Consider the following 26338-nt stretch of genomic DNA (forward strand, 5'->3'; position numbering starts at 1 on the left):
GGGTGGGCAGAGTCTGGCTGAGTGGCCGGCCTCCGTGTGCTGTCTGGGAGGTGCCAGGGTCTTCACGTCCCACGTATATGTTGTTTGTTTATTTGAAAGAGACAAAGAGGCCTCCCGTCTGCTGGTTTACTCCCCAAGTGACGGCAGCAGCTGGGGTGGGCCGGGCTGAAGGGGGGAGCTGAGAACTCAGGTTGGCCCCCCACCCCCACGTGGGTGGCGGGGCCCCAAGTGCTTGAGCCGTCATCAGCTGCTGAAACCAGGACGGGGAACTTGGTTGGTGGCCTGAAGCCAGGCACCATGACAGGCTCTGTAGGCTTCCCATCACCCCACGAGGCATCTCAGCCTCCGTGCAGGTGCCAGGCCTCACGACGTGGTCTGCCAGGTGGCGACGCGGCCTGCGGGCACTGGCTTCGAGCCCTCCAGAGCGCAGGCGGGCGGCGTCACGGGCCTCGCCCGGGTCCCACATCTTCTAGGCCCCTGGGTCTCGGGCAGGGTGCGTGGCCGCCGTGGCCTGCAGTCTCAGGGAGGGCGGTGGCGGCTGTGTCCTGGGTCTCCGTGAGTCTCGGTTGTTCCTGGGATGTGCTGTCACTGTCCCGTGAGCCTGCTTGCTCTCTGGAACTCGGGCTCGTCCTTGCTCGTGCCCGTCAGATCTCGCACGAGCTTCGTCTTTGCCTCAGCTGCGGTTTCATTTCCATGATTTTTCAGCCTTGTTTCTGCTGCCGCGGAAACAGCCGATTACCTTGTCAGTTGCACTAGTGTTAGGAAACGGCAGTGGGCGTTTCGTGTTTGAAAATGATCCCTGGGAGTTAGCTCAGCCATCCCGTCTGTGTTGGCTGGCCTGGAACTCTCCGAGGCTCCCGGGGCAGGACGGCACGGGCCCCGGCCAGTGGTGCTGTGCTGGGACTTCTACATCCTGTTTTGTGGCTTCTGGAGAGTCCTAGCCCACGGTTTGACAGATGAGGGTGGGCTACACGGAGAATGGGCTCGGGGGCTGCGGCTGCTGCTTTCTGAGCGTGTGAGGAAGAGGCTGGCTCAGCTTTCTGTGCCCTGAGCTCTGACGAGGATGGAGCTGCACCTTTGCTCGTGGTGCTGGGCCCTGGCTGATGTCCTGGCACACAGGGGCTCACCCCGGTCTCCTGCTTTTCACCCTGCGCCATCAGCTGAGGGCATGGGCTCCTGAGAGCCCCTCCTTCTCAAGAGGATGGCCCTGGCTGTGGGTACGGTCTGGGCCCTGGGTGTGCTGCGCTCGTGGTCTCCCTGTACAGTGGCCGCCGCGCCTCCCGTCTTGCAGGCTAAGTGCTTGGAGCTGGTGACCAGCCTCAGCTCGTTCATGGTGTCTCCATGGCCTGCTCTGTGCCTGTCCAGCAGCTGGGCATCGCCAGTGGTTCTCGTACTGCAGCAGGGCCTGGGTGGGCGGGCCCAGCACTCCTCGGTCTGTCCACAGGGCCCCTGGACTGTTGTCTGCCACCTGGGCTGGCAGAGTACGTGAGTGCGTGGTGGGGGGGCATGAGCAGGTCGTGTGTGCACTTGGGTTCTGAGGGCGCAGGAGCTGGAACGTCTCCCTCTCGATGGCTCGAGTCCCCTTCTTGCCTCTTCCAGCTGTGCGACCCGAGGCAGGCTGGCCAACCTGTCAGTCTCTGGTGTGCCCACCTGTCAGTGGGGACAGAGGTGGGGCTGGCGCTGTGTCGTAGCAGACAAAGCTATTGCCCACGACACCTACATCCCATGTGGGTGCCAGTTTGAGTCCCAGCTGCTCCCTTTCCAGTCCAGGTCCCTGCTAATGCACCTGGGAGAGCAGAGGAAGATGGCCTAGGTGCTTGGGCCCTGCACCCTGTGGGAGACCTAGAAGACGCTCCTGGCTCCTGGCTTTGGTCTGGCCCAGCCCAGGCTGCTGTTGGCCATTTAGGGAGGGAACCAGAGATGGGTGATTTCTGTGTCTCTGTAACTCTGCCTCTCAAATAAATAAAATAAAAATCTCAAAAAAAAAAAAAAAAAAAAAAAAGAGGACGGTGGCAGTGCTGGGCTCAGGGCTCTGCGGGCCTGACGTTCCGCTGTGGCTCCTCCGTGTTCTCCGTAGCTCTCTCCTCGGCCCGCTCATTAGCGGAGCACCCGAAGTGTAGCAGCAAGGACAGCCGGCCCTTCGGAGGCTCTGGTAAAGCTTAGCCGTCCTGCCAAATTACCTGCATTCCAACTGTGATCTGGGAATTGTTGAAAGGGAGAAATTGTTCTGCCTGTGGGTGCGGGCAGAGGCAGCTCTTCCCGTGTCTCTGGCAGTGCCGACCCCGTGCGTGGAGCAGCGTCTGGGTCCGCCTCTGCCCCTCCACACGCCTGCTTCCCGTCTGGTCTCCCCGCCCCCACTGGGCGGCACTGGTCCTGCCGGTCCTGCCTCCACGCTGATGCTGGCCCAGCCCCACCGCAGTTCACGCCATCGCTGTCTCCACCTGCACCCACCCCGTTCCTCACTCTGCCTTCGGAGGCCCCTGTGAGATGAAGCGGGGGTGGGGGTCACACACGTGTGCCCGCAGCGGCCAGGAGCCCATCTCTCCAGCCTCTCCTGTCACCTCCCCTGTCCCCAGGCCTTCTCCACATGGTCCCTTGGCGCTGGGCCTCCTTTCTGTGTTCCAGACCGCTCCGGCGCTGGGCACTTGCTGGCTTCCGAGGGTCATTGAGAAATTCTCAGGACTCTGTTTCTGGGGCTAACCTGGCGGCTGGAGCAGGTGGTGGGTGGGGGCGGGGCGTCTGGGCTGGCTTTATTCACATGTGGGATGCCTTGTTGGGGTGGCTTGGGCGGGCCCTGCCCCCTCTCCCCATTGTTTCAACATGGTGGCCAGGACCCCAGAGGACATCTGTGGTCTGCAAGTGTCGGTCCAGGTTGTGGCAGCCCTGGCCGGAGTGGCCCTGTCAGCGTGAGGGCCGTCTGAGGCGGGCCTGTGATGGAGTCGGGCTCCTCCTCCCTCCAGCTCGGCCGGGCTCTGTCCAAATCCCTTCTCTTTCAGGAAGCCATCCGTGGCCCCGTCCTCAGCGCCTCTCCCTCCCTCACCGGCCTGTCTTCTTGCAGGCCAGGTGCGTGCATCCCAGCACCCAGCCCTGGGGCCGTGGCTCTGTGTGGACAGCTGGGCCCCTGGGGACCCGTGAGCGGCGCGTGCTGTGGCGGCTGGGGAAGAGGTTTCCCTCCGCCTCGCGGTCTGTGTTCTTGAATACTTGTTTGCCTTCGCGCAGCAAAGCTTAGTTCTATCACAGCGTGGACAGACGTTCTGACTGACAGGTGGTAGGAGAGCACTGTCCCTCCTAATCCCACACCTGCCCGGGCACGGCTCATGTGTCTTACATTTTGAGAGGTGAAGCCCCCAAATGCTGCTTCCCTCCCCAGATGGCTGAAGCTGAGAGCTGGGGACCCAGGCCAGGCCTCCCAGGCCAGCGGCAGCAACCTCGCTGCTTGAGCGGTCACTGCCGCGTGGTGCGCTCTGTGCTAGCAGGAAGCTGGAGCCGGGAGTCAGTCCCAGGCCTGCGGCGTGGGTGCAGGTGTCCTGGCCTCTGCAGGGGAGTCCTGCTCTGCGTCATTGCGTCCCCGACTGTCCTCTCCTGCGTGGACTTGTGTCGCGTCGTGGGGGTGGCTGCAGGGGCCACTTGTGTCCCTCCTGCTGGGTATAGAGTTGTTCACTTTGTCCTGTTAGGAACAGGAGCACTGGGCATGCAGCATGTTTAAAACACACGTGTTCAAGTGGCTCCGTGCACTTCGGCACATCTTGGTCCTTCTGTGACTGTCCACCTGTGGCCATGGGTGCGCGTCCAGCTGCCTGCCTCACCCCTGGCTCTCCGGAACGCTCTTCCCGGTCTTCTGCCCTGGGGCCCCCGCCCTGGCTGCGCCCATCACCCCCACAGCCAGATGGGCGGGTCCGTAGTGTGCTTGTATTTTCAGAAAGAGAATCTCCGGTGGGGCTGAGGCTGCGCGGTGCCTTCCTCTCATTTCAGGGTGGGTGAGTCCACGGCCGCCCCGCGAGGCGAGACGGGGCCCGGCCTGGGTGGGTGAGCCCACGGGCGCCCGGCGAGGCGAGACGGGGCCCAGCCTGGGTGGGTGAGCCCACGGCCGACATACGAGGCGAGACGGGGCCCAGCCTGGGTGGGTGAGCCCACGGCCGACCAGCGAGGCGAGACGGGCCCAGCCTGGGTGGGTGAGCCCACTGCCGACCGGCGAGGCGAGACGGGGCCCAGCCTGGGTGGGTGAGCCCACAGCCGCCCGGCGAGGCGAGACAGGGCCCGGCCTGGGTGGGTGAGCCCACGGCCGACATACGAGGCGAGACGGGGCCCAGCCTGGGTGGGTGAGCCCACTGCCGACCGGCGAGGCGAGACGGGGCCCGGCCTGGGTGGCTAAGCCCACGGCCGACCAGCGAGGCGAGACGGGGCCCAGCCTGGGTGGGTGAGCCCACTGCCGACATACGAGGCGAGACGGGGCCCAGCCTGGGTGGGTGAGCCCACTGCCGACCGGCGAGGCGAGACGGGGCCCGGCCTGGGTGGGTAAGCCCACGGCCGACCGGCGAGGCGAGACGGGGCCCGGCCTGGGTGGGTGAGCCCACTGCCGTCCGGCGAGGCGAGGCGAGACGGGGCCCGGCCTGGGTGGCTAAGCCCACGGCCGCCCGGCGAGGCGAGACGGGGCCCAGCCTGGGTGGGTGAGCCCACGGCCGCCCGGCGAGGCGAGACGGGGCCCATCCTAGGTGGGTGAGCCCACAGGCAAGGCGAGACGGGGCCCAGCCTGGGTGGGTGAGCCCACTGCCGACCGGCGAGGCGAGACGGGGCCCATCCTAGGTGGGTGAGCCCACAGGCGAGGCGAGACGGGGCCCAGCCTGGGTGGGTGAGCCCACTGCCGACCGGCGAGGCGAGACGGGGCCCGGCCTGGGTGGGTAAGCCCACGGCCGACCGGCGAGGCGAGACGGGGCCCGGCCTGGGTGGGTGAGCCCACTGCCGTCCGGCGAGGCGAGGCGAGACGGGGCCCGGCCTGGGTGGCTAAGCCCACGGCCGCCCGGCGAGGCGAGACGGGGCCCAGCCTGGGTGGGTGAGCCCACTGCCGACCGGCGTGGCAAGACGGGGCCCGGCCTGGGTGGGTGAGCCCACGGCCGACCGGCGAGGCGAGACGGGGCCCAGCCTGGGTGGATGAGCCCACTGCCGACCGGCGAGGCGAGACGGGGCCCAGCCTGGGTGGGTGAGCCCACGGCCGACCGGCGAGGCGAGACGGGGCCCAGCCTGGGTGGGTGAGCCCACGGCCGACCGGCGAGGCGAGACGGGGCCCATCCTAGGTGGGTGAGCCCACAGGCGAGGCGAGACGGGGCCCAGCCTGGGTGGGTGAGCCCACTGCCGATCGGCGAGGCGAGACGGGGCCCAGCCTGGGTGGGTGAGCCCACTGCCGACCGGCGTGGCAAGACGGGGCCCGGCCTGGGTGGGTGAGCCCACGGCCGCCCGGCGAGGCGAGACGGGGCCCAGCCTGGGTGGGTGAGCCCACTGCCGACCGGCGAGGCGAGACGGGGCCCAGCCTGGGTGGGTGAGCCCACTGCCGACCGGCGAGGCGAGACGGGGCTCATCCTAGGTGGGTGAGCCCACAGGCGAGGCGAGACGGGGCCCAGCCTGGGTGGGTGAGCCCACTGCCGACCGGCGAGGCGAGACGGGGCCCGGCCTGGGTGGGTAAGCCCACGGCCGACCGGCGAGGCGAGACGGGGCCCAGCCTGGGTGGGTGAGCCCACGGCCGACCGGCGAGGCGAGACGGGGCCCAGCCTGGGTGGGTGAGCCCACAGGCGAGGCGAGACGGGGCCCAGCCTGGGTGGGTGAGCCCACAGGCGAGGCGAGACGGGGCCCAGCCTGGGTGGGTGAGCCCACGGCCGACCGGCGAGGTGAGACGGGGCCCAGCCTGGGTGGGTAAGCCCACCTGCGAGGCGAGACGGGGCCCGGCCTGGGTGGGTGATCCCACGGCCGCCCGGCGAGGCGAGACGGGGCCCAGCCTGGGTGGGTGAGCCCACGACCGACCGGCGAGGCGAGACGGGGCCCAGCCTGGGTGGGTGAGCCCACGGCCGACCGGCGAGGCGAGACGGGGCCCGGCCTGGGTGGGTGAGCCCACGGCCGACCGGCGAGGCGAGACAGGGGCCCGGCCTGGGTGGGTGAGCCCACGGCCGACCGGCGAGGCGAGACGGGGCCCGGCCTGGGTGGGTGAGCCCACTGCCGACCGGCGAGGCGAGACCGGGCCCGGCCTGGGTGGGTGAGCCCACGGCCGACCGGCGAGGCGAGACGGGGCCCGGCCTGGGTGGGTGAGCCCACGGCCGCCCGGCGAGGCGAGACGGGGCCCGGCCTGGGTGGGTGAGCCCACGGCCGCCCGGCGAGGCGAGACGGGGCCCGGCCTGGGTGGGTGAGCCCATAGGTGAGGCGAGACGGGGCCCAGCCTGGGTGGGTGAGCCCACAGGCGAGGCGAGACGGGGCCCAGCCTGGGTGGGTGAGCCCACAGGCGAGGCGAGACGGGGCCCAGCCTGGGTGGGTGAGCCTACGGCCGACCGGCGAGGCGAGACAGGGGCCAGCCTGGGTGGGTGAGCCCACGGCCGACTGGCGAGGTGAGACGGGGCCCATCCTAGGTGGGTGAGCCCACAGGCGAGGCGAGACGGGGCCCAGCCTGGGTGGGTAAGCCCACGGCCGACCGGCGAGGCGAGACGGGGCTAGCCTGGGACAGCCCTGCTCTGCGAGTGCCCGGCCTTCGCCTCGCCAGGAGGTTCGCCTCTGCTGCTCGGTTTTCTGTGTCTGCTCAGTCCTGGGTGCGCGTGGCCTGGTTTCCCTAGGAGTCGTCCTGCCGTCTGCGGCTCTTTGACCGTCTGCGGTCCTTGTCGGTGGGATGGGGGTGGGCAGCGGGGAGGGGAGGGCAGGGTGGTGACTGGCAAGTCTGAAGCCGCCGTGGCATTGGGGCTCTGTGGCGGCTCCCACGCCACCTGTGTCCTGGGTTGTGGGCTGAGGTCACTGCATGGGCCTCTGGTCTCACTGCACTCCCTCGCTGTTGGGTGTGCCCTGGGCATGTTGTCGTCACGCTCTGAGCACATGTGGGCTTGCCGGCTGTGTGAGCCGCGGCTCCCTCGTGGGCAGAGAGGGTCCTGCCCCGTTGCTGACTGCAGCCCCAGGCATCGCGGCCTTGTTTCTGGAGGTACGCTCCGTGTGCCGGCTCGCCCTGCTGGGACACGCGTGAGCTGGCAGTGGCTCTTTTCCGTCAAGTTGGCCTGGGGGCTCTTGTCGAGGCCCCGGGGAAAGCGAGGATGTGATACAATCCTGTGCAGGCTGGTCCCACCTGACACGGCTCCCTCTGGGCCTCTTGTCCACTCGAGTGTGGACAGGGCTGGGCCCCAGGTGGCTGGAGGCCCCGCCTGCAGGGTCCCGTTGCAGCCAAGCCCTCCGCTCGCCGCCCCCTTCCCCGCCCCTCACTGAATGGAGTTGTGGGCCATTATCCAGTCTCTGTTTCAAACGTTTCAAGCGTTCAAACGATCAACTTTCCCGAAGAGGGAGAGAAGAGGGAGAGGAAATTATGGCGTTTGTTTGAAAGGTTCTGAGAGCTTTTTTTAGCTCGCACAGTTCAAAGAGCGCCTCTTGCTAATCAGGACTATTCTGGCATCCCTGGGGTGGTCACACTGGCTTAATTGGAACCCAGGCTGCTTTGAAGTCCTTTTAATCCTTCCTGAGCTGGGAGGAAGAATTGGAAGGCAGCAACTGTAAATTTGAAATTTCTCCATTTTATTTACATGTGTCTGGGGACCCACACCCCTCGTGTCCCTGGAGCAATTAAGCCCAGTTGGCTTGTGGATACTGCGTGACATCTGGACTTCGGCAGGCTGAGCTTGGAGGCAGACCCCAGAAGACTCTAGAACAGTGGTGTGAGCTTGCGAGGCAGTGGAACGCTGAGGCTCTGGCCGGGTGCTGCGGCCTGGCCGCAGGTTCTGGGCGTCCTGGGCTTGCCTGTCTCCCCTCATGGGTGGGGAACTTGCTGGCCAGCGGCACACGTGGCCCTCCTGTCCCACGGGTACGCCGTGTGCCGTGGAGCCACAGAGGTGCAGGGCTCTGCTTTCTGCTGTGTGTGGTGCACTTGCTCCGGGTCCCCAGGGCTGGGAGCAGGTGTCAGCCTGTCCTGATGGCTCGCCGGCCCGGCGCAGCATGTGTGCCGGAGACAGTCTGGCACGTGCAGCTGGAGGTGCCGGCTCCGAGTTCTGACAGACACAGCGCCCCTGTGCCACTCAGCAAGGATCCTCGAGTTCCTCCAGGCAGTCCCCGCCCCTGGCGACAGCTTTGAGAGCCTGCTCAGTTGGCGCCTTTTCCTGAGCACCCATCAGCGGTCCCCACCCCCTGCCTTGTGAAGGCTGCTGTTTGCCTTGAGGACTGTGGGGCTCAGTGCAGGGTGTGGGGGTTCAGCTTGTGAAGTGAGGGCTGCCCCAGATGTGCAGACGGGGTCCCGGGCACAGCTGGGGAAGCAGCGCCCCCTTGCCTGCGTCCCTGTTTGGTTCTGTGGCAGGGGCCTGCTCCGTGTAGGTTCGCCCGTGCCTGGATGTGGGCCAGGCTTTCTGGGGGCACTGCTATGGTGGGCGTCATCACCCGGGTCGGAGCGGTGCCCGGTGCAGCAGTGCTGCTCCCGCCTTGTGTGCTGGGGCCAGGCAGTGCTTCGTTCTCCCAGTGTGTGTCCACACAGCCAGCGTGCTGCACAGCCCCCTGACGTGGGCATGTGCTCCACGAGAGCTTGGGCTGGACGAGCGCGGGTGGCGGCCAGGAGCTGCCCGTCGGGCGCCGGTGCTGAGTTGGCAGTAAGTTCTCCAGCACGGTGTGCTGCAGGAGGACAGTGCTCCCCTGAGGCGCCGTCGCTCGGTGCCCGGCCCGGCCTCCGCGGGCAGCGTGCTCACGACCGGTGCGTGTGGTGGGCGCCGGTGCTGCCCCTGCGTTCGGGTGCGGGAGCTGAGCTGTGCGGTGAGCAGAGCCGTCGCCCGGCAGCAGGGGGCACGGGGGCTTCTCCTGACTGAACCGTGGGTCCTGGCTGCTGCCTGCCGCCTGCCTTGGCGGGCTGCAGAATGTGATTTTCTTTGTTTAAAGATTCACAGAGAAACGGGGCTGGGGAGGTGGGGGCTGGGTGCGGGGAGAGTGAGCGAGAGCACGCGCGAGTGCGTCCATCCGCTGGCTCACCCTGCTGCAGTGGCCAGCGCTGGGCCAGGCCGAAGCCAGGAGCTTCAGCAGAGTCTGCAGCGTGAGCACAGGGGCGCAGACACTTGGCATCTGGATGAGAAGTGGAGCAACCAGGATACGAACCGGCGCCCATGTGGGATACTGGCATCACAGGGGCGGCTTTACCTGCCGCTCCACAGCACTGGCCCCCAAATCTGCTTCTACAAAAAGTTTTTGAGAATTTTATTTGTTTGAGAGAGGTAAGAGAGAGAGAGAGAGAGAGAGATCGATCTTCCATCTCTTGGTTTACTCCACAGGAGGGGCCTGGGACTCCGTCTGAGTCTCCCTTGTGGAGGCAGAGACCCCGGTGCTCGCCCAGGTGCTTATCGGCAGCAGAGGAGCCGGGCTGCCACGTCGTGACCGCCAGGCCGGACGCTCACCCCGGCATCTGCCTTTGGAAAGCGGGGCGTTCGCCGTGCATGCTCTTCTGTTCCCTGGGACTCCGCTGGGCGCCTGTGGCGCCGGGGGTCCTGTGGAGCGGAGGGCAGCCGCTGTTGAAGGCTGTGACGCGCTGTGCACCTGACCAGTGCGCCCCAGCTTGCTCTGGAAGTCTGGTAGTCCTCCCACACCGTGAACTTCACGACTGGCTGGCTGCTTTTAATGTTTTAGAAGATTGAAGTGTGTCGTGCGCAGGCGGCACTGTCTCGGAGGAATCCCACAGTCGGCTGCACGCCCGTCCTCGAGTTAAGAGGAGGACAGGTCTTTGGGAACCGCGCTGCGTCCGCGACCGCCCCGCCCCCCACCCCGGAGGCGCCCTGGTCCGTGTCCTGCTGCGGTGGGGACGGCCGCGGCGCTTGCTCGCTCAGCCTGGCTCCCCGGGGGCCGCCGTGGTCCCTGCCGAGCGTGCCTGTCGGTGCCAGCTGCACACGTCACTGCAATTACATAATTTAATTAAATATTATGGAAGCTGATGAAAAATAAATGTGTAAAGAAAGCCGTGTTTCTGGGAAAACAAAGTTGAATGCTTTGGAAAATCTCAAAGGAAAATCACTCAAAAAAAAGAAACCAAACTGCTGTTTAATAACTGGTCTGTAAAGGCTCACGGGGACAGAGCGCCCAGGAGGAGTGCCGGTGTCCGTTTTAGACATCACGACGGCTGGCATCCTCATTCCTGGACACGTGTGGACGCCGGGGAGTCGCACGCTGAGGAGCCTGGGGGTACGGTCAGGCCTCCGCAGCCATCCCGAGGTTTGCGGCTGCCTCACTTCCTGTAGGAAGGAGGTTCCCGTCCCCTGGTGGGTTGGGCCCGCACATTGCTGTGGCCTCTGGTGCTGGCAGAGGCCCGAGGTGTCACAGAGCGTGCTGAGCGGCCGCCTGTCCTCTCTGTGTCTCCCCGAGGCTCTGGGTCCAATCTCTGCCCTCACAGACCGGAACAGAACTGAGGCGTCCCGTGAGCCTTTTGTCTGAAGCGGAAGTAGTTAGATCTCGTGCATGAGTGTTCATGGCAGTAACTTCCTGTCTGCGAAACTTTTCTGTCGGACCAGAATCTGCAGCGTAAGGCTGCAATGCGAAGCTCTGCAAAGTTGTTCACTGAATGCGTGTTTAATAGTGGTGTGTCTCCGGGGTGACGTCCGAGAAGCCGCGCCGTCTCGGGGCTCCCCTCAGCCCTCGCCGTCCCTGCAGCAGGTGGGCCCTTCCCCGTCCTCCAGCTGTGTGCAGGCCCAGGCCAGGCCGGCTCTGCGTCGCTCGGTCGCCGGCACGGTGCCCTCACGTTCTTCCCCGACTGTGCACAGATTCCGTTGTGTGGGTCGGCGTAACTCCCTGCCTGTAGTGCGGTGGTGTGGGTTCAGTGGGTGAGCTGCTCCGAGAGGGGTCACGAGTTCTCCCAGCTCTGCCTCATGCGCTCTGCGGGAGTGACAGGGCGCCAGGTCCGCGTGAGGGGCGGGGCTTACCTCAAGCCCAAGGGGGCAGCCCCGGGCCTCGGGGGACGTGCCTGGCGCTGGGCTTTTCTGAGGCGATGGGTTTGAGAGGCCCTTGTCTCCCTGCACCTGGGTTCTGTCCGGCAGGTGGCTGACTGTGGCCGAGGGGCAGTGTGACAGGCGTCTGCCGGGTGGACTGGGGCTGGTGCTGAGCGGGGTGTGGCAGGCGGCCATTGCTGCTCCGTCCGCTGTCGTGTGTGCGAGTCAGGGTGTCGCAGAGGGGCCCCTGGCTTGGGTGAAGCCTGGATGTCTGTGTCCTCCAGAATGGGCTCTGGCCTCCTGCTCAGCGGCCTCAGGTGGCCTCTGGTAGCCACCAGGACCGGGCCCAGGGCCCTGCACGGCCCGGAGCTGCTCTCGCTTCTCCAGGGAAGCCACGGTTGCCTCTGTGTGTCCTGGGGCTCCGGCGGGCTAGGTCTTGGAGACTGGTGACCCTCCTGACTTGATGCCCCCTCGCCTGGGCGGCCTTGCTGTGCGAGCGCCACAGCGGCACTGCCTGGTACTTTCTACACGTTCCTGCGCCATGCAGCCCCATGGAGGAAGGCCGTCTTGCTGAGTGACCCCCTTCCCCAGTGGGCACGCCAGCCGGCACCCCGGCACAGCAGGCCCTGGGGTGTGTCCTCTGGGAAGGGTGTTCCCCGGGAGGAGCTCCGTGCTCTGTTGGGCCGTCTCCGGCCGTGGCTGCTCCGCCCCCTCTGAGGACTGCAGTCCTGCCTGCATCTTGTTTCTTTCCAACTCAGTGGAACTGGCACTCGGGGCTTCAGCCAAAGCCAGGGCATCTGCTATTAGGGGCTCAAAATAGCTACTGCTGGGCCTGGAGTTGCTTTTACCCAGAAATAAATGAGCGGCCTGACGTCCCGCGAGCTCCGTCGCTCTGTACGCAGCTGAGTTGAGTCAGAATTGAGCTGCGGATCAAACAGAGACCCCCCCCCCCCCAGCAGCTGGGATGAAGGGCTCACAGCTGCAGCAGGGCTTTCACAGCACATGTGCGCATGTCGTGGGCCACGGCGGGGCCGGCACTGTGCTGTCAGCTCCCAGTTGCAGGCTCCGGGGGCCTCTTGCTCGCTCTGTAGCCTGTGAAGTGCAGGTTTTAGAGCGGCCTCTCAGGCACTATTTTTAGGCTGTAATGGTGCTTGGCCTGCTGCCATCGAGTTGCCGGCACTTAGCTGATCCCCAGGCCGCCCTGGTAAGCACTCCTGAGTGGCTTTTACCACACACAGGTCAGGAGCCTTCCAGAGAGGAGACACTCTCCCTGCCAGCGGCGGGAGTCTGGGCCTCTTTCTTGGGGGAGTGGTGTGGAGGTGGCGTTGCCCAGTAACCCTTCGTGGGCCCGCCTCCTTCAGGGACTCGCTGCCCCCGGGGCTCCCACCGCCCAGCTCCCACCTTCTCATGCCTTCTCATGCCTCCCCCCGGGCCCAGGCCCTGGCATGTGCCTGCCTGGTAGGTGCCTTGTCCAGTGCCAGCTCCCTGGGTGCCAGGGTTTCTTCCTTGACTGGCTTAGCTCTGATTTATGCTTACATATGTAACGTGGATTCTTAGTTTAAGAACTCCAGATAGCGCCATCAAGTCAGGGATGCCTTTGTCTGCTGCCCCCAACCCAGCTCCAACCTGGAACAAGCTGCCGGGCCATCCTGTGGGCCTCCGTGGACGGGGCCCGGGGCAGGAGTGTGTGTCTCCTGGTGTGACGTGGAGGAGGTGCCGGGCTGTCCTGTGGGCCTCCGTGGACGGGGCCCGGGGCAGGAGTGTGTGTCTCCTGGTGTGACGTGGAGGAGGCTGCCGGGCTGTCCTGTGGGCCTCCGTGGACGGGGCCCGGGGCAGGAGTGTGTGTCTCCTGGTGTGACGTGGAGGAGGTGCCGGGCTGTCCTGTGGGCCTCTGTGGACGGGGCCCGGGGCAGGAGTGTGTGTCTCCTGGTGTGACGTGGAGGAGGTGCTGGGCTGTCCTGTGGGCCTCCGTGGACGGGGCCCGGGGCAGGAGTGTGTGTCTCCTGGTGTGACGTGGAGGAGGCTGCCGGGCCGTCCTGTGGGCCTCTGTGGACGGGGCCCGGGGCAGGAGTGTGTGTCTCCTGGTGTGACGTGGAGGAGGCTGCCGGGCTGTCCTGTGGGCCTCCGTGGACGGGGCCCGGGGCAGGAGTGTGTGTCTCCTGGTGTGACGTGGAGGAGGCTGCCGGGCCGTCCTGTGGGCCTCCGTGGACAGGGCCTGGGGCAGGAGTGTGTGTCTCCTGGTGTGACGTGGAGGAGGCTGCCGGGCCGTCCTGTGGGCCTCTGTGGACGGGGCCTGGGGCAGGAGTGTGTGTCTCCTGGTGTGACGTGGAGGAGGCTGCCGGGCCGTCCTGTGGGCCTCCGTGGACGGGGCCTGGGGCAGGAGTGTGTGTCTCCTGGTGTGACGTGGAGGAGGCTGCCGGGCCGTCCTGTGGGCCTCTGTGGACAGGGCCTGGGGCAGGAGTGTGTGTCTCCTGGTGTGACGTGGAGGAGGCTGCCGGGCCGTCCTGTGGGCCTCCGTGGACAGGGCCTGGGGCAGGAGTGTGTGTCTCCTGGTGTGACGTGGAGGAGGCTGCCGGGCCGTCCTGTGGGCCTCTGTGGACGGGGCCTGGGGCAGGAGTGTGTGTCTCCTGGTGTGACGTGGAGGAGGTGCCGGGCCGTCCTGTGGGCCTCCGTGGACGGGGCCCGGGGCAGGAGTGTGTGTCTCCTGGTGTGACGTGGAGGAGGTGCCGGGCTGTCCTGTGGGCCTCCGTGGACGGGGCCCGGGGCAGGAGTGTGTGTCTCCTGGTGTGACGTGGAGGAGGTGCCGGGCTGTCCTGTGGGCCTCCGTGGACGGGGCCCGGGGCAGGAGTGTGTGTCTCCTGGTGTGACGTGGAGGAGGTGCCGGGCCGTCCTGTGGGCCTCCGTGGGCGGGGCCCCGGGGCAGGAGTGTGTGTCTCCTGGTGTGACGTGGAGGAGGTGCCGGGCTGTCCTGTGGGCCTCCGTGGACGGGGCCCTGGGGCAGGAGTGTGTGTCTCCTGGTGTGACGTGGAGGAGGTGCCGGGCTGTCCTGTGGGCCTCCGTGGACGGGGCCCGGGGCAGGAGTGTGTGTCTCCTGGTGTGACGTGGAGGAGGTGCCGGGCTGTCCTGTGGGCCTCCGTGGACGGGGCCCTGGGGCAGGAGTGTGTGTCTCCTGGTGTGACGTGGAGGAGGTGCCGGGCTGTCCTGTGGGCCTCCGTGGACGGGGCCCTGGGGCAGGAGTGTGTGTCTCCTGGTGTGACGTGGAGGAGGCTGCCGGGCTGTCCTGTGGGCCTCCGTGGACAGGGCCTGGGGCAGGAGTGTGTGTCTCCTGGTGTGACGTGGAGGAGGCTGCCGGGCCGTCCTGTGGGCCTCTGTGGACGGGGCCCGGGGCAGGAGTGTGTGTCTCCTGGTGTGACGTGGAGGAGGTGCCGGGCCGTCCTGTGGGCCTCCGTGGACGGGGCCCGGGGCAGGAGTGTGTGTCTCCTGGTGTGACGTGGAGGAGGTGCCGGGCTGTCCTGTGGGCCTCCGTGGACGGGGCCCGGGGCAGGAGTGTGTGTCTCCTGGTGTGACGTGGAGGAGGTGCCGGGCTGTCCTGTGGGCCTCCGTGGACGGGGCCCGGGGCAGGAGTGTGTGTCTCCTGGTGTGACGTGGAGGAGGCTGCCGGGCTGTCCTGTGGGCCTCCGTGGACAGGGCCCGGGGCAGGAGTGTGTGTCTCCTGGTGTGACGTGGAGGAGGTGCCGGGCTGTCCTGTGGGCCTCTGTGGGCGGGGCCCGGGGCAGGAGTGTGTGTCTCCTGGTGTGACGTGGAGGAGGTGCTGGGCTGTCCTGTGGGCCTCTGTGGACGGGGCCCGGGGCAGGAGTGTGTGTCTCCTGGTGTGACGTGGAGGAGGCGCCGGGCTGTCCTGTGGGCCTCTGTGGACGGGGCCTGGGGCAGGAGTGTGTGTCTCCTGCCTCACAGGGCCACTCTGCGCTCACATATCTGGGGGACACGGTCAGCTCGGCGATCACACCTTCCCTTGTCCCCTCACAGGACTCTACAGATCCTGGCCCACCGGGGCTCCGGCATCTGTACCGACTGTGCTCTGAGCCGTGGGCTGGGCGGCTCTCTGTGTCCCAGCGGGAGTGTCCCTGGGGGACTTAGCCTGCCCCAGCCAGCACACTCCCTGCACACTCTGCATCTGAGAGACGGGCCTTGGCCTCAGTGTGCAGCTGTCCCCGCCTCTCCATCCGGGTGTCTGGTCCTCAGGCCCTTGTGGCTCATGGGGAGGAACGTGCGTGTGGGCATGTGTGGTGTGCCTCCCCCTCCTCCTGCCTCCCAGGTCACAGTGCTGACCCTGGGAGTGCCACCAGGCCCCTGGGAGGTCCGACTGCCAGGGTCAGGGCTGAAGGAGGCTTTCCTCGTCTGTGTGAACAGTGTTGGGTTCAACTTTTTTATTTTAATCAAGATTATTTACTTATTTATTTGAAAGGTAGAGTACAAAGAGAGAGGGGAAGAGACACACAGAGATCTTCCAGTCTGGCTTCATCCCTCAAATGGTTGCCAACAGCCAGGGCTGGGCCAGGTGGAAGCCAGGAGCCAGGAACTCTAGCCGGATCACTGATGCGGGTGGCAAGGGCCTAGCACTGGGTCCTCTTCTGGGGCCTCTTAAGTGCACTGGCAGGGAGCTGGATTGGCAGCGAGGTAGCCAGAACTTGATCTGGCACATCAGTATGGGATGCTGGCGTTGCGCGTGGTGGCTTAACCTGCTGTGGCACACTGCCCGACCCAGGGGTTCACCTTTTGACCAGAGAGCCCAACCGGAGTGGTCACCCTGGCCTCGAGGGGTAGGGGCTGTCTCGTGAGCCCAGCAGCCGTTCTGTCCCGTGAGAACTGGCTGTCGTGCCCCCTGCCTGCAGCGTTTCCATGGCTGGGAAGAGCGGCTGCAGGTGGCCGGGAATGGCGGTGTTTGCCACGGACACCTGTGTCACAGTGGACACCCAGGATCGCATTCCTGCTCGGCCCTGGTCCCACTTCCTGCTGGTGTGCACCCTAGGGCAGCGGGAGCTGGCCCAGCCACCCACGTGGGGATAGCAGTTGGGTTCAGCCTGGCCCAGCCCCGACTGCTGCAGGCGTTCGGAGAGCCAGCCGGCAGATGGGAGGTCCCCTGCCCGTCTGTCTCTCTCCTTTCAGACCAAATACATTCAGAGGATGGCTTTAGAACACATCTTCTCGCATCGCGCACTTGCTTTGGCCCTGAGGCTGGGTCTGGGGAGAGTGGCTGACCCTCCGCCTCCCTCCAGGCATCAGTTTCTCAGAAGATCCCTTAATTCATGAGCGTTGTCCCACCCAGCTGATGGCTGACCTAGAGGGCTCTGTTCCCGCCAGACATCCAGAGCAGGGCCCTGTGCTCTGGGGGGGCCCTGGGAGTGAGCGCGGGCTCTTTGCAGATAGGGGACCAGGGATCCTGTGGGCGGGGCTCTGCTCGGGGAAGTGAGTTCTGGGGACTTGGTGCCCGCGCTGAAGACGTGCCAGAAGCCCCTGCCAGTGGCACGCGGGGTCGGTGATGGCCGTCCTCGGTGCCCTGTCAGGCAGTACTGGCTGGGGAGCCCCGGGCTTGGGCTTGAGCAGGCTTTGTGGGAGCCGCGCCTTCTCTGAGTGCAGAGAAGTTGGCCATGAGAAGATCCGGGAGGAGCCCTGCGGGCAGTGTCGCCTGATGCGGGGCTGGGGCACGCGTGGGCTGTCGGTGCACGTGACGGAGCTCTGCGTGGGATCTGCAGGGTGTGGGTTTTAGGCTCGGTGTTGGCAGGGAGCGCCACGCTTGGCTTCTTTAGAGGCCCCCGGCTGTGCCGTGCTGTGAGTGGCTGCTGCCGGTGCCAGCACGGGGCTCACTGGCAGGGTGCTCTGACTTGGTGACTAGGAGCCACTCTGCTTGTGTGGAGCGGGGACTCCCCTCCCACGAAGTGCCTGCCTTGCCTGTGTGGCCGCGGTCGGCGTTGGACCTGATTCCCTTGGCCACGAGGCTGTGGCGTGGCTCGCCCCATGTGGCCCCGGTGCCTGCTTCCTGTGTATCGCTGTGCTTGGCGTGTGGCAGGGGGCGAGGGAAACGGGGCCACGTGCGTGTGCCCGCGCCCTGCCCTTCCTCTCCTCTGCACAGCCGCACTGTTTGTTCGCGGGAGAAGTCGTCCCGGTGCCACGTTGCTGGGGGTGGGCCCTGCTTGGATGCAGGCATGGTGAGCATGTGCTGCCCAGGGCCGGGTGGCTGTGGGCCGGCAGCCAGTGCTGGGGGGGGGGGGGCTTCAGTGGGGGTTCAGAGCCAGGGCCTGGGGTACAGCTGAACCTGTGGTGTCACCTTTCTCCCCAGGACTCCGGAAGACCTTTCCAGATTCATTGTGGAGCTGCAGCAGAGAGAACTGGCGCTGCAGGACAAGAACCGCAGCATCAGCAGCAGGTACCGCACCCGCGCTGCCCGGGGCTGGGGTCCGAGGGCAGCAGCAGGTACAGCACCCGCGCTGCTTGGGGCTGGGGTTCGAGGGCGGCGTCGCCCCGCGCTCCAGCAGGTACTGCACCCGCGCTGCTCGGGGCTGGGGTCAGAGGGCGGCGTCACCCCGCGCTCCTGCTGTGGCAGCAGCAGGTACCGCACCCGCGCTGCTCGGGGCTGGGGTCCGAGGGCGGCGTCGCCCCGCGCTCCTGCTGTGGCAGCAGCAGGTACCGCACCCGCGCTGCTCGGGGCTGGGGTCCGAGGGCGGCGTCGCCCCGCGCTCCTGCTGTGGCAGCAGCAGGTACCGCACCCGCGCTGCTCGGGGCTGGGGTCCGAGGGCGGCGTCGCCCCGCGCTCCTGCTGTGGCAGCAGCAGGTACCGCACCCGCGCTGCTCGGGGCTGGGGTCCGAGGGCGGCGTCGCCCCGCGCTCCTGCTGTGGCAGCAGCAGGTACCGCACCCGCGCTGCTCGGGGGCTGGGGTCCGAGGGCGGCGTTGCCCCGCGCTCCTGCTGCGTGGGGTGACAGCATGGTCCGGACGCCATGCCAAGTCGCCCCTCAGGGCGTGCTGGCTCGGATGCGGGCTCTCCTGTTGCTTCCCAATGTGTGGGCTCCCTGGGGCCCCGTCTTGGTGCTGAGGCCTGGCCCTGGGTTCCCAGTGTGTGTGGACTGTGCCCTCCAGATAGCAGAAATGCCAGCCTGGCAGCAAGCCGAGTGGGCAGCGCACAGCCATGCCAGGCCTGCTGTCCGGTCCTTCCTCTCAGCACCAGATGTGCTGGATCTTTTCTAAGCCGGTTCTCTGGCTCCGACCCCGACCGGGCGCCCCATGAGTTGGTTCAGTTCTGACGTGAGCTGGAGCTGGCAGGTTTCAGGGTCTGGTCCGCTGAACCACCCCATCTCAGATGCCAGGTGGCAGATTCGAATCCCCATGTGGCCTGTGCTGTCCAGGTACGGGTTCCGGAATGCACGTGTTCTCTCATGGGGATGGAGGGTGACACTGTCCATGTGACGTGTGAGTTTCGCCTGTTGGGATTGGGGTGTGAGAGAGCCTCGAGCTGTCTTTTTTTTTTTCTTCTTCGTTTTCTTCTCTTTTTTTTTTTGACAGGCAGAGTGGACAGTGAGAGAGAGAGACAGAGAGAAAGGTCTTCCTTTTTCCGTTGGTTCACCCCCCAAGTGGCCGCCACGGCTGGCATGTTGTGGCCGGTGCACCACGCTGATCTGAAGCCAGGAGCCAGATGCTTCTCCTGGTCTCCCTTGCGGGTGCAGGGCCCAAGCACTTGGGCCATCCTCCACTGCCCTCCCGGGCCACAGCAGGGAGCTGGCCTGGAAGAGGGGTGACCAGGACAGAATCCGGCACCCCAACCGGGACTAGAACCCGGTGTGCTGGCGCCACAGGCGGAGGACTAGCCTAGTGAGCCGCCGCGCCGGCCTGTTTGCTGTCTTTTCTTAGGGGAGTCGAGCCCTCCTCAGTTTGGAAAGCTGACCCAGCACCCAGCAGAGTGCCCTGTTTACAAGTACTCGTCTGCTGCCCAGACGGGGCTGGAGAGAGGGCATGGGGCGGGCCGTGGAGGGTGTGGAGCTGCCCCCCTCCTGGCCCTGCGTGGGCACTGCAGCTTGAAGCACTTTTTTTTTTTTTTAAATATTAATTAATTTATTTGAAAGGCAGAGTTACAGAGAAGCAGAGGCAGATAGAGGGAGGGAGAGGCAGAAAGAGAGAGGGAGAGGGAGAGAGAGAGAGGGAGAGAGAGACCTTCTCTCCACTGGGGGGGGGGGGCGGAGAGATTCCTTCTATCTGCCGGGGTGGGGGGGAGAAAGAGAGCGATACCTTCTATCCGCTGGGGGGGGGGATCCCTTCTATCGGGGAGGGGGGGAGATACTTTCTTTCCACCAGAGAGAGAGAGAGAGAGAGACCAACCTTCTGTCCGCCGGTTCGCTTCCTAAATGGTCTCAACGACCAGAGGTGGGCCAGGCTGAAGTCAGGAGTCGGGTCCTTTGTCTGGGTCTCCCACATGGATGCAGGGGTCCAAGGATTTGGGCTGTCTTCTGCTGCTTTTCCAGGCACATCAGCAGGGAGCTGGATTGGAAGCAAAGCAGCCGTATGGGGTGGCGGCTGTACCCGCCGTGCCCAGTGCCAGCCCCCGCTCTGAGCCACGCCGAGCTTCCACAGCCCACTCTAGCACCGCCCCACCCTCTGGGCCGCCTCAGACCTGTGTGAGTCACCTCATTAGGAGTTCTCACTGTGATCTGCTGGAATGCCTGTCACTCGGGACACGCCCAGGTTTTAGGAGCTCTGTGTCAGCAACTGGGGACAAAGGCTGCATAGAAACTGAGTGTCCACGGACCTCTGCAGGCTCCTGCGTGCTTCTCAGTCAGCAGGTGCTCAGGCTGCTGGCCCTGGGGGCTGTGAGGCAGTGGTGGGGAGGGGACGGGGACTGGGACAGAGACGGGGATGGAGATGGGGACTGGGACAGGGACAGGGACAGAGATGGGGACTGGGACAGGGACAGGGACGGAGATGGGGACGGGGACGGAGATGGGGACAGGGACAGGGACAGGGACGGAGATGGGGACAGGGACAGGGACGGAGATGAGGACAGGGACAGGGACAGAGGTGGGGACGGAGATGGGACTGGGATGGGGACAGGGACAGGGACGGAGATGGGGACGGGGACAGGGACAGAGGTGGGGGCGGGACTGGGACAGAGATGGGGATAGAGATGGAGATGGGACTGGGACAGGGACAGGGACAGGCCTCCTGTCTGCAGCCATGACGTCTGCTGCCGGCAGGTGCCCGCAGGCCTTCTTGGCTGAGGCTGGGCCCTGGGCCTGCCCCAGACAAGAGTGGAATTCCCACAGTGAGCTTTCGTGGGGCCAGCACGGGCCGAGTTGCTAGAGGCCGGTGCCAGGCGTGGTTGGTGCCTAGACGCGGGTGGCCGTGACTAAGGCGGGGTACCCCGGTACCCGTGAGGCCTGCCCAGTGGATGGATCTTGAGCAGGGCTGGGCCCAGCACTTGCTGTGGACATCCAGCCACGGTGGAGAGAGGGACCACCTTAGTAATTTATTAGCAGCCAGGAGGAGGGGCTGCTTCTTTCGGGGACTGATGTCGCTGGGAAGACGGCTTGAGGAGCACCTGTTGTGTGGACGTAATCACAAAGGTTTACGCTAGAGCCTCCGTGATGAAGATTGCCTTTGCTTTCAAAGCCACTGTCAGATGAAACAGGCATTAGAAGCGATCGGAAATTAAAGCTTTAACGTTCGCCCGGCGATCCCCTCCCTTTCGCTTTGAAAATGAAACAGAATGAACTATTAGGGGAGCGGAGACAGGCTGAGTTTTCTCCTGCCAGACGGTGGTGTCTGTGGCCGGTCTCCACCCGGAGAGCCGTGTGGGGCAGGCCACTGTGTGTGCCCCGCCCCCGCTCCAGCACCGGGCGCGCCTTGGGCTGAGCAGCCACCTCCTCCTGGGATCTTGGGGGTCTTGGGTGTGGAGCCCCTGCCCCAGGGAGCAGCTCGTGTGCTAGGAGGACGTCTGAGTGACTCCTGGGCCAACCTCCACTCTTGGGAGCCTGGGTCCCTGGAGAGCCTGGTTAGCCACATGGGGGTAGGGCCACTGCCTCTTCTCTCCCATGAAGCCGGTGACCCTGCCTCCTCCCCACAGGTCTTGGCGGCCAGGGGGCCCTGGTTCTGCCCTGGCTCACTGGGAACGCTTTCCAGGGTCTGTGCTTTGGCCCCTGTGAAGCGTGGGCTCATCCTGTAGTGCAGGAGCACGCTCCAGAGGGGGCTGGCAGGTGCCGCTGCTGCCCAGCGGGGGCCTGTGCTGGACACGGTGCTGTAGGGGTGGAGTGTGTAGGAGGCATGGTGACCCCAGGCCCTGGAGCTGGGGTTCCTGGGTCTGCTCACAGCGGGGTCTGCTCCCTGCTAGGCTGCTGTGTCTCTGTCTTGCCAGCTGCAGGGTGCTGGGGCTGAGCAGTGCGTTGCTGTGAGGTCTAAACCAGCAGATGTCCTGTCTGGGAGCTGAGATATACTTGGTCACTGCGGCTGCTGCCTGGTGGCACTGGGGGACCGCGTCCCAGCTGCTGTGGCACTGGGGGACCGCGTCCCAGCTGCCTGGTGGCACTGGGAGAATGTGTCCCAGCGGCCTGGTGGCACTGGGGGACCGTGTCCCAGCGGCCTGGTGGCACTGGAGGACCGTGTTCCAGCTGCCTGGTGGCACTGGGGGACCGTGTCCCATCTCCCTGGTGGCACTGGGGGACTGTGTCCCACAGTGGTGACCTGGGGCCCAGGTTCAGTTGACAGTCGTGGGCTGTGGGCAGGTGCGTTGAGAGCTGGTGCGTTCACGTGCTTGCGGGCTTGCGTGTGCTGGGGGCTGCCATTCCCAGCCCTTCGTTCACTCCCCAGCGCCAGGAAGGACACAGATCCCTGATCATGGGAGGCCCCAGCAGGGGCAGTAGAGAAGGGTTTGGCAGCTGTGGCCTTTGCCCTCAAGTTGCCTGGCCGTGCTGGTCTTGGTGAAGAGTCTCCACCTCGTTCCTGTTACAGTCACACCTGGCTGCGGGCCCTGGGGGCGGGGGCCGCCTCTGGAGCTCCTGCAGTGCTGCGGGCCGGTGGCTCCCGCTCCCTCCTGCCCCAGGGAGGGCTGGCTGTCCGCCCTGCGGAAGGGCTGCCCTCACCATGGAGGGGCATGCATGCGTTCATTTAGAAACCAGAGCACAGAGAGGGAGGGAAAGAGAGGTCTTCCATTCGCGCCTTCACACCCCAAATAGCGACAGCAGCCAGGGCTGGGCCAGGCTGAAGCCAGGAGCCCGGGGCTTCTTCTGGGGCTCCCACGTGGGTGCAGGGGCCCGAGCACTTGGACCCTCTTCTGCTTTTCTTAATGGGGAGCTGGATCTGAAGTGGAGCCGCTGGGACATACACTGGCGCCTATATGGGATTCCAGCATTGCTGGCAGTGGCTTTACCCGCTGTGGCACAGCGCCAGCCCTTCAAGGAGTGCTTTAAGATGTTGGTGTGTGACCTGCGTGCATGAGCCTGGCGCTGGGTGTGGACCTGTCCCGCTGCTGCGGCGCACTCGGTGAGCACCGTCCAGGAGGAGGCAGGGTCGGGGGTGCCCCTCCCCTCGAATTTACCCCGTAGGAGGAGGCTGTGTTGGGCTGCGGAGCCTGGAGAAGCAGGCTCTGGTGTGGTGCTGGCTCAGGCCTCTGCCAAGTCCACGTGCAGGGTTTGGGCTTTGCTGCCAGTGTGCGTCCCACACGCGTGGAGCCTGACGCTGGAGACTGCCAGTGAGCGCTGGGCGCATGGAGCCTGGCGCTGGACCCCTTCTGTGACGGTTTTCTTCCATGGTTCTGCGGCGGCAGTGGCAGCCTGTTTCAGGGACACACAGCCCCTCCTCCCCCGGGGGCCCCTGGGTGAGGGTCTGCTGGGACTCTGGCAGGGGGTATGGAGACTGAGCGTCCTGCACTGAGCAGATGCTGGGGGTGAGACCCACCTGCTGGGCCACCTGCAGCCTGGGCGGAGGGAGTCCCTGCGTGCCCTGGGGCTGCAGCCTTGACCTGGGCTGGTGGATCCCGGTTCTCCACTGCGCCAGGACAGACGCTTTCTCATGTATTCGCGTGCTCAGGACTGGAGTGCATCCCTGGCCACTGATTGGAGGGCTGAGTGAGAGCACACCGTGACCCGCCTGTGCGTGGTGACGCCTGGCCGTCCCCGATGACATGGGGGAGGACGTGTGCACAGGCTGGGTGTGGGCTTGGGGTCTGCAGGGAGCGTCAGTAGGCAGTCCTCAGGGGAAGGCTAGGGTTGGCCGCACTGCCATCTGGCTGGCCTCTGCTCTCCGTCCTCGGGCGGCTCCAGTGGCACGGCCTGTCCCTGGTGTGAGTGCTGTGAGTCCTCCGTGCCCCCGTGGGAACGTGACTGCCCCCAGTGGAGGCTGGCCTCCGCTGCCCTCACCTTGTTTTTGCATCTTGGTTAGATGGGCTGAGGACAGGGCCAGCTACTCCGGATCTGAGATGACACGGCGTGTGTCCCTGCCACGGGGCTCCCAGGGGCTCCCTGATGCCTCCCCTGCCCTTGCGAGGCCCTTGCTGGTGTCAGGGAAGTGCTGGGGCCCTGGAGAGGAGGCCGCGCTCCTTCACAACTCAGACATGCCCTGAGCGAGGGCACGTGAGGGCCGGGACGCGGTACAGCAGTGCGCGGTGAAGATGGTGGTGCTGGTAGTGATGGTGGTGGTGGTGGTGGTAGTGGTGATGGTGGTGGTGGTGGTGATGGTGATGGTGGTGGTGATGCCGGTGGTAGTGGTGGTGGTGATGGTGGGGGTGGGGGTGATGGTGATGATGGTGGTGGTGGTGATGCCGGTGGTAGTGGTGGTGGTGGTGGTGGTGGGGGGGTGATGGTGGGGGTGGGGGTGATGGTGGTGGTGGTGGTGGTGGTGATGCCGGTGGTGGTGATGGTGGTGGTGGTGGTGATGCTGGTGGTGATTGGACATGTGCCTGCAGCAGACATTGTGCTAAGCGCTTCCTGTGTAGTCTGTCACTTAATCCTTCAGGGGAGCCCTGAGAACTGCTGTCCTTACTCCCTGTTTGTCAGGGAAACTCGAGCTGCAGGTTGATCAGCTGGGGAGCAGGAGGCAGGGCTGCCAGTGAAGCGCACGTGGTCTGAGCATGGGCTGCAAGCGCTGTGGGCGCTTGAAAATGCTCGTGGAAACATGGGATTCAAAGAAAAGTTAATTTTGGTGGGAGAGAATTGTCTGTGTGTGATTGTTTCCTATGCACCTGCACGAGCTACGTGAAGACCCATGGTAGAGGTCAAAGTTGTGTCTGTTCTGAAATGAGCTTTGAGTCGTATTTCCACAGCATTTGGAGGGCCCTCATGTGACTTCTCAGAATGGCCATCGCAGGGGTGGGTTTCTCTTTCTTCTTTTTTTAAAATTAAGGTTTATTTATTTGAAAGGCAGAGTTACAGAGAGAGGTGAAGGGGGTGAGGGGAGACAGAGAAAGAAAGACCTTCCACCTGCTGGTTCGCTCCCCGTATGGCCGCAGTGGCTGGAACTGAGCCTATCCGAAGCCAGGAGCCAGGAGCTTCCTCCAGGTCCCCCATGTGGGTGCAGGGCCCAAGGACTTGGGCCATCTCCTGCTTTCCAGGTGCATTAGCAGGGAGCTGGATTGGAAGAGGAGCAGCCAGGACTCGAACCAGCACCTATATAGGATGCTGGCGCTGCCGGCTGGGGCTCTCACCTGCTGTGCCACAGCACCGGCCCCAGCAGGGGTGAGTTTTGTAGTGGGCTCCACTGGGCGAGAAGGTACATCTCTTGCGTGTGGTCAGTGGCGATGGCCAGAAGGGCTGGGCTGGGGTGGGTGTTAAGACAGCCCTCCTGATGCCCCTATCCAATCAGGGTGCCTGGGTTGGAGTCCTGGCTTCCTGCTGAGGCCCCCGCCCCCCCGGAGCAGTGGTGATGGTGCGAGGATTTCTGTCTCCGCTGTCCCGTGCGAGACCCAGGTTGCGTCCCCAGCTCCTGGGTGGCCTGGTCCAGCTGTGGCTATTGTGGGTAATGTGGGAGGAAAGGGTTAATCAGCAGAGGGACGATCTCTCTCACTTTCTTTCTGCCTTTGAAATAAATAGAAATCAGGGGAGAATAGAGGGAGGGCTCAGGTGCCAGGTGTGTGAAGGTGGTGTCTGTTGTGCCCGTCAGGTGGTGAGTTGGAGTGGCCGTGGCCAGGCTGCGTGCCACCAGGCCTCATGCTCGTCTCGTCCAGTTACTGTCCTGGGGTTGGCTGTGACGTAGACAGAGGCCTCGCTGCGTCCAATCTGTTTTTGGTGCCACTGGAAGTAAATGAGTTGTGGCAGAAGGTGTCAAGCCAGCCGTGTCCAGTGGGCCGTCCTCATGCTCCCTTGATGGCAGGCTTGCCCCAGGGACCAGGCAGGACGCACCGCGAGCTCTGTCCCTGCCTTTGGTGGTACCCCCTCCTCACAGGCCCGGTCAGGGAACGTGTGGCCTTGTCCTCTCTCCTTCCACCTTACCTGCGAGGCTTGTGGCTTCTGTTTCTCCCTGGCTGGACCGTGCGCTGGTCTTCCCCACAGCCTGGACACCACATCCTTCCTGATGCCTCATCCCTGGCTGCCCCTGCGCAGCATGTCCCTACTCTCTCACCAGGTTCTCTGTTTGTTTGAAAGGCAGAGAGAGGGGGAGAGGGAAGGAGAGAAAGGCAGCTGGGTGGGGCGGGGAGAGCCCCTGTTGGCTGGCTAGCTCCAGCAGCACCCCAGGAGGCTGGGTCAGGGCAGAGGGTGCGCAGCACCGCCCGCTCTCAGGCTGGGGCAGGGCAGAGGGTGCGCAGCACCACCCACTCTCAGGCTGGGTCAGAGAGACACACTGTTCCACTGTGTGCCCCGGGTGGCTTGGCAGGACCCCTTACGAGTGGCCGTGGAGGGTGGCCGGGGCTTCCGTCTTGTGCCCGTTCCACTGTGTGCTCCGGGTGGCCTGGCAGGACCCCTTACAAGTGGCCGGGGCTTCCGTCTTGTGCCCGTCCCACTGTGTGCTCCGGGTGGCCTGGCAGGACCCCTTACGAGTGGCCGTGGAGGGTGGCCAGGGCTTCCGTCTTGTGCCCGTCCCACTGTGTGCTCTGGGTGGCCTGGCAGGACCCCTTACGAGTGGCCGTGGAGGGTGGCCGGGGCTTCCGTCTTGTGCCCGTCCCACTGTGTGCCCCGGGTGGCCTGGCAGGACCCCTTACGAGTGGCCGGGGCTTCCGTCTTGTGCCCGTTCCGCCCTGCCCCTCCTCCCTTCGCT

General features: G+C 65.3%; 1 protein-coding gene across 2 annotated transcripts in view; it reads left to right on the forward strand.

Moving 5' to 3' along the window:
* The window catches only part of MAD1L1 (mitotic arrest deficient 1 like 1), a 312783-nt gene that overhangs the window by 42702 nt on the left and 243743 nt on the right, over positions 1 to 26338 (forward strand). For both annotated transcript variants that reach the window (XM_062179870.1, XM_062179871.1), the window contains exon 10: positions 17452 to 17538. In XM_062179870.1, coding sequence (XP_062035854.1) covers positions 17452 to 17538 — 87 coding nt within the window. The remainder of the gene's footprint in view (positions 1 to 17451; positions 17539 to 26338) is intronic.

The sequence above is a fragment of the Lepus europaeus genome, chromosome 21 (genome assembly GCF_033115175.1).
Source record: "Lepus europaeus isolate LE1 chromosome 21, mLepTim1.pri, whole genome shotgun sequence".
In the NCBI taxonomy this organism is placed as follows: domain Eukaryota; kingdom Metazoa; phylum Chordata; class Mammalia; order Lagomorpha; family Leporidae; genus Lepus; species Lepus europaeus.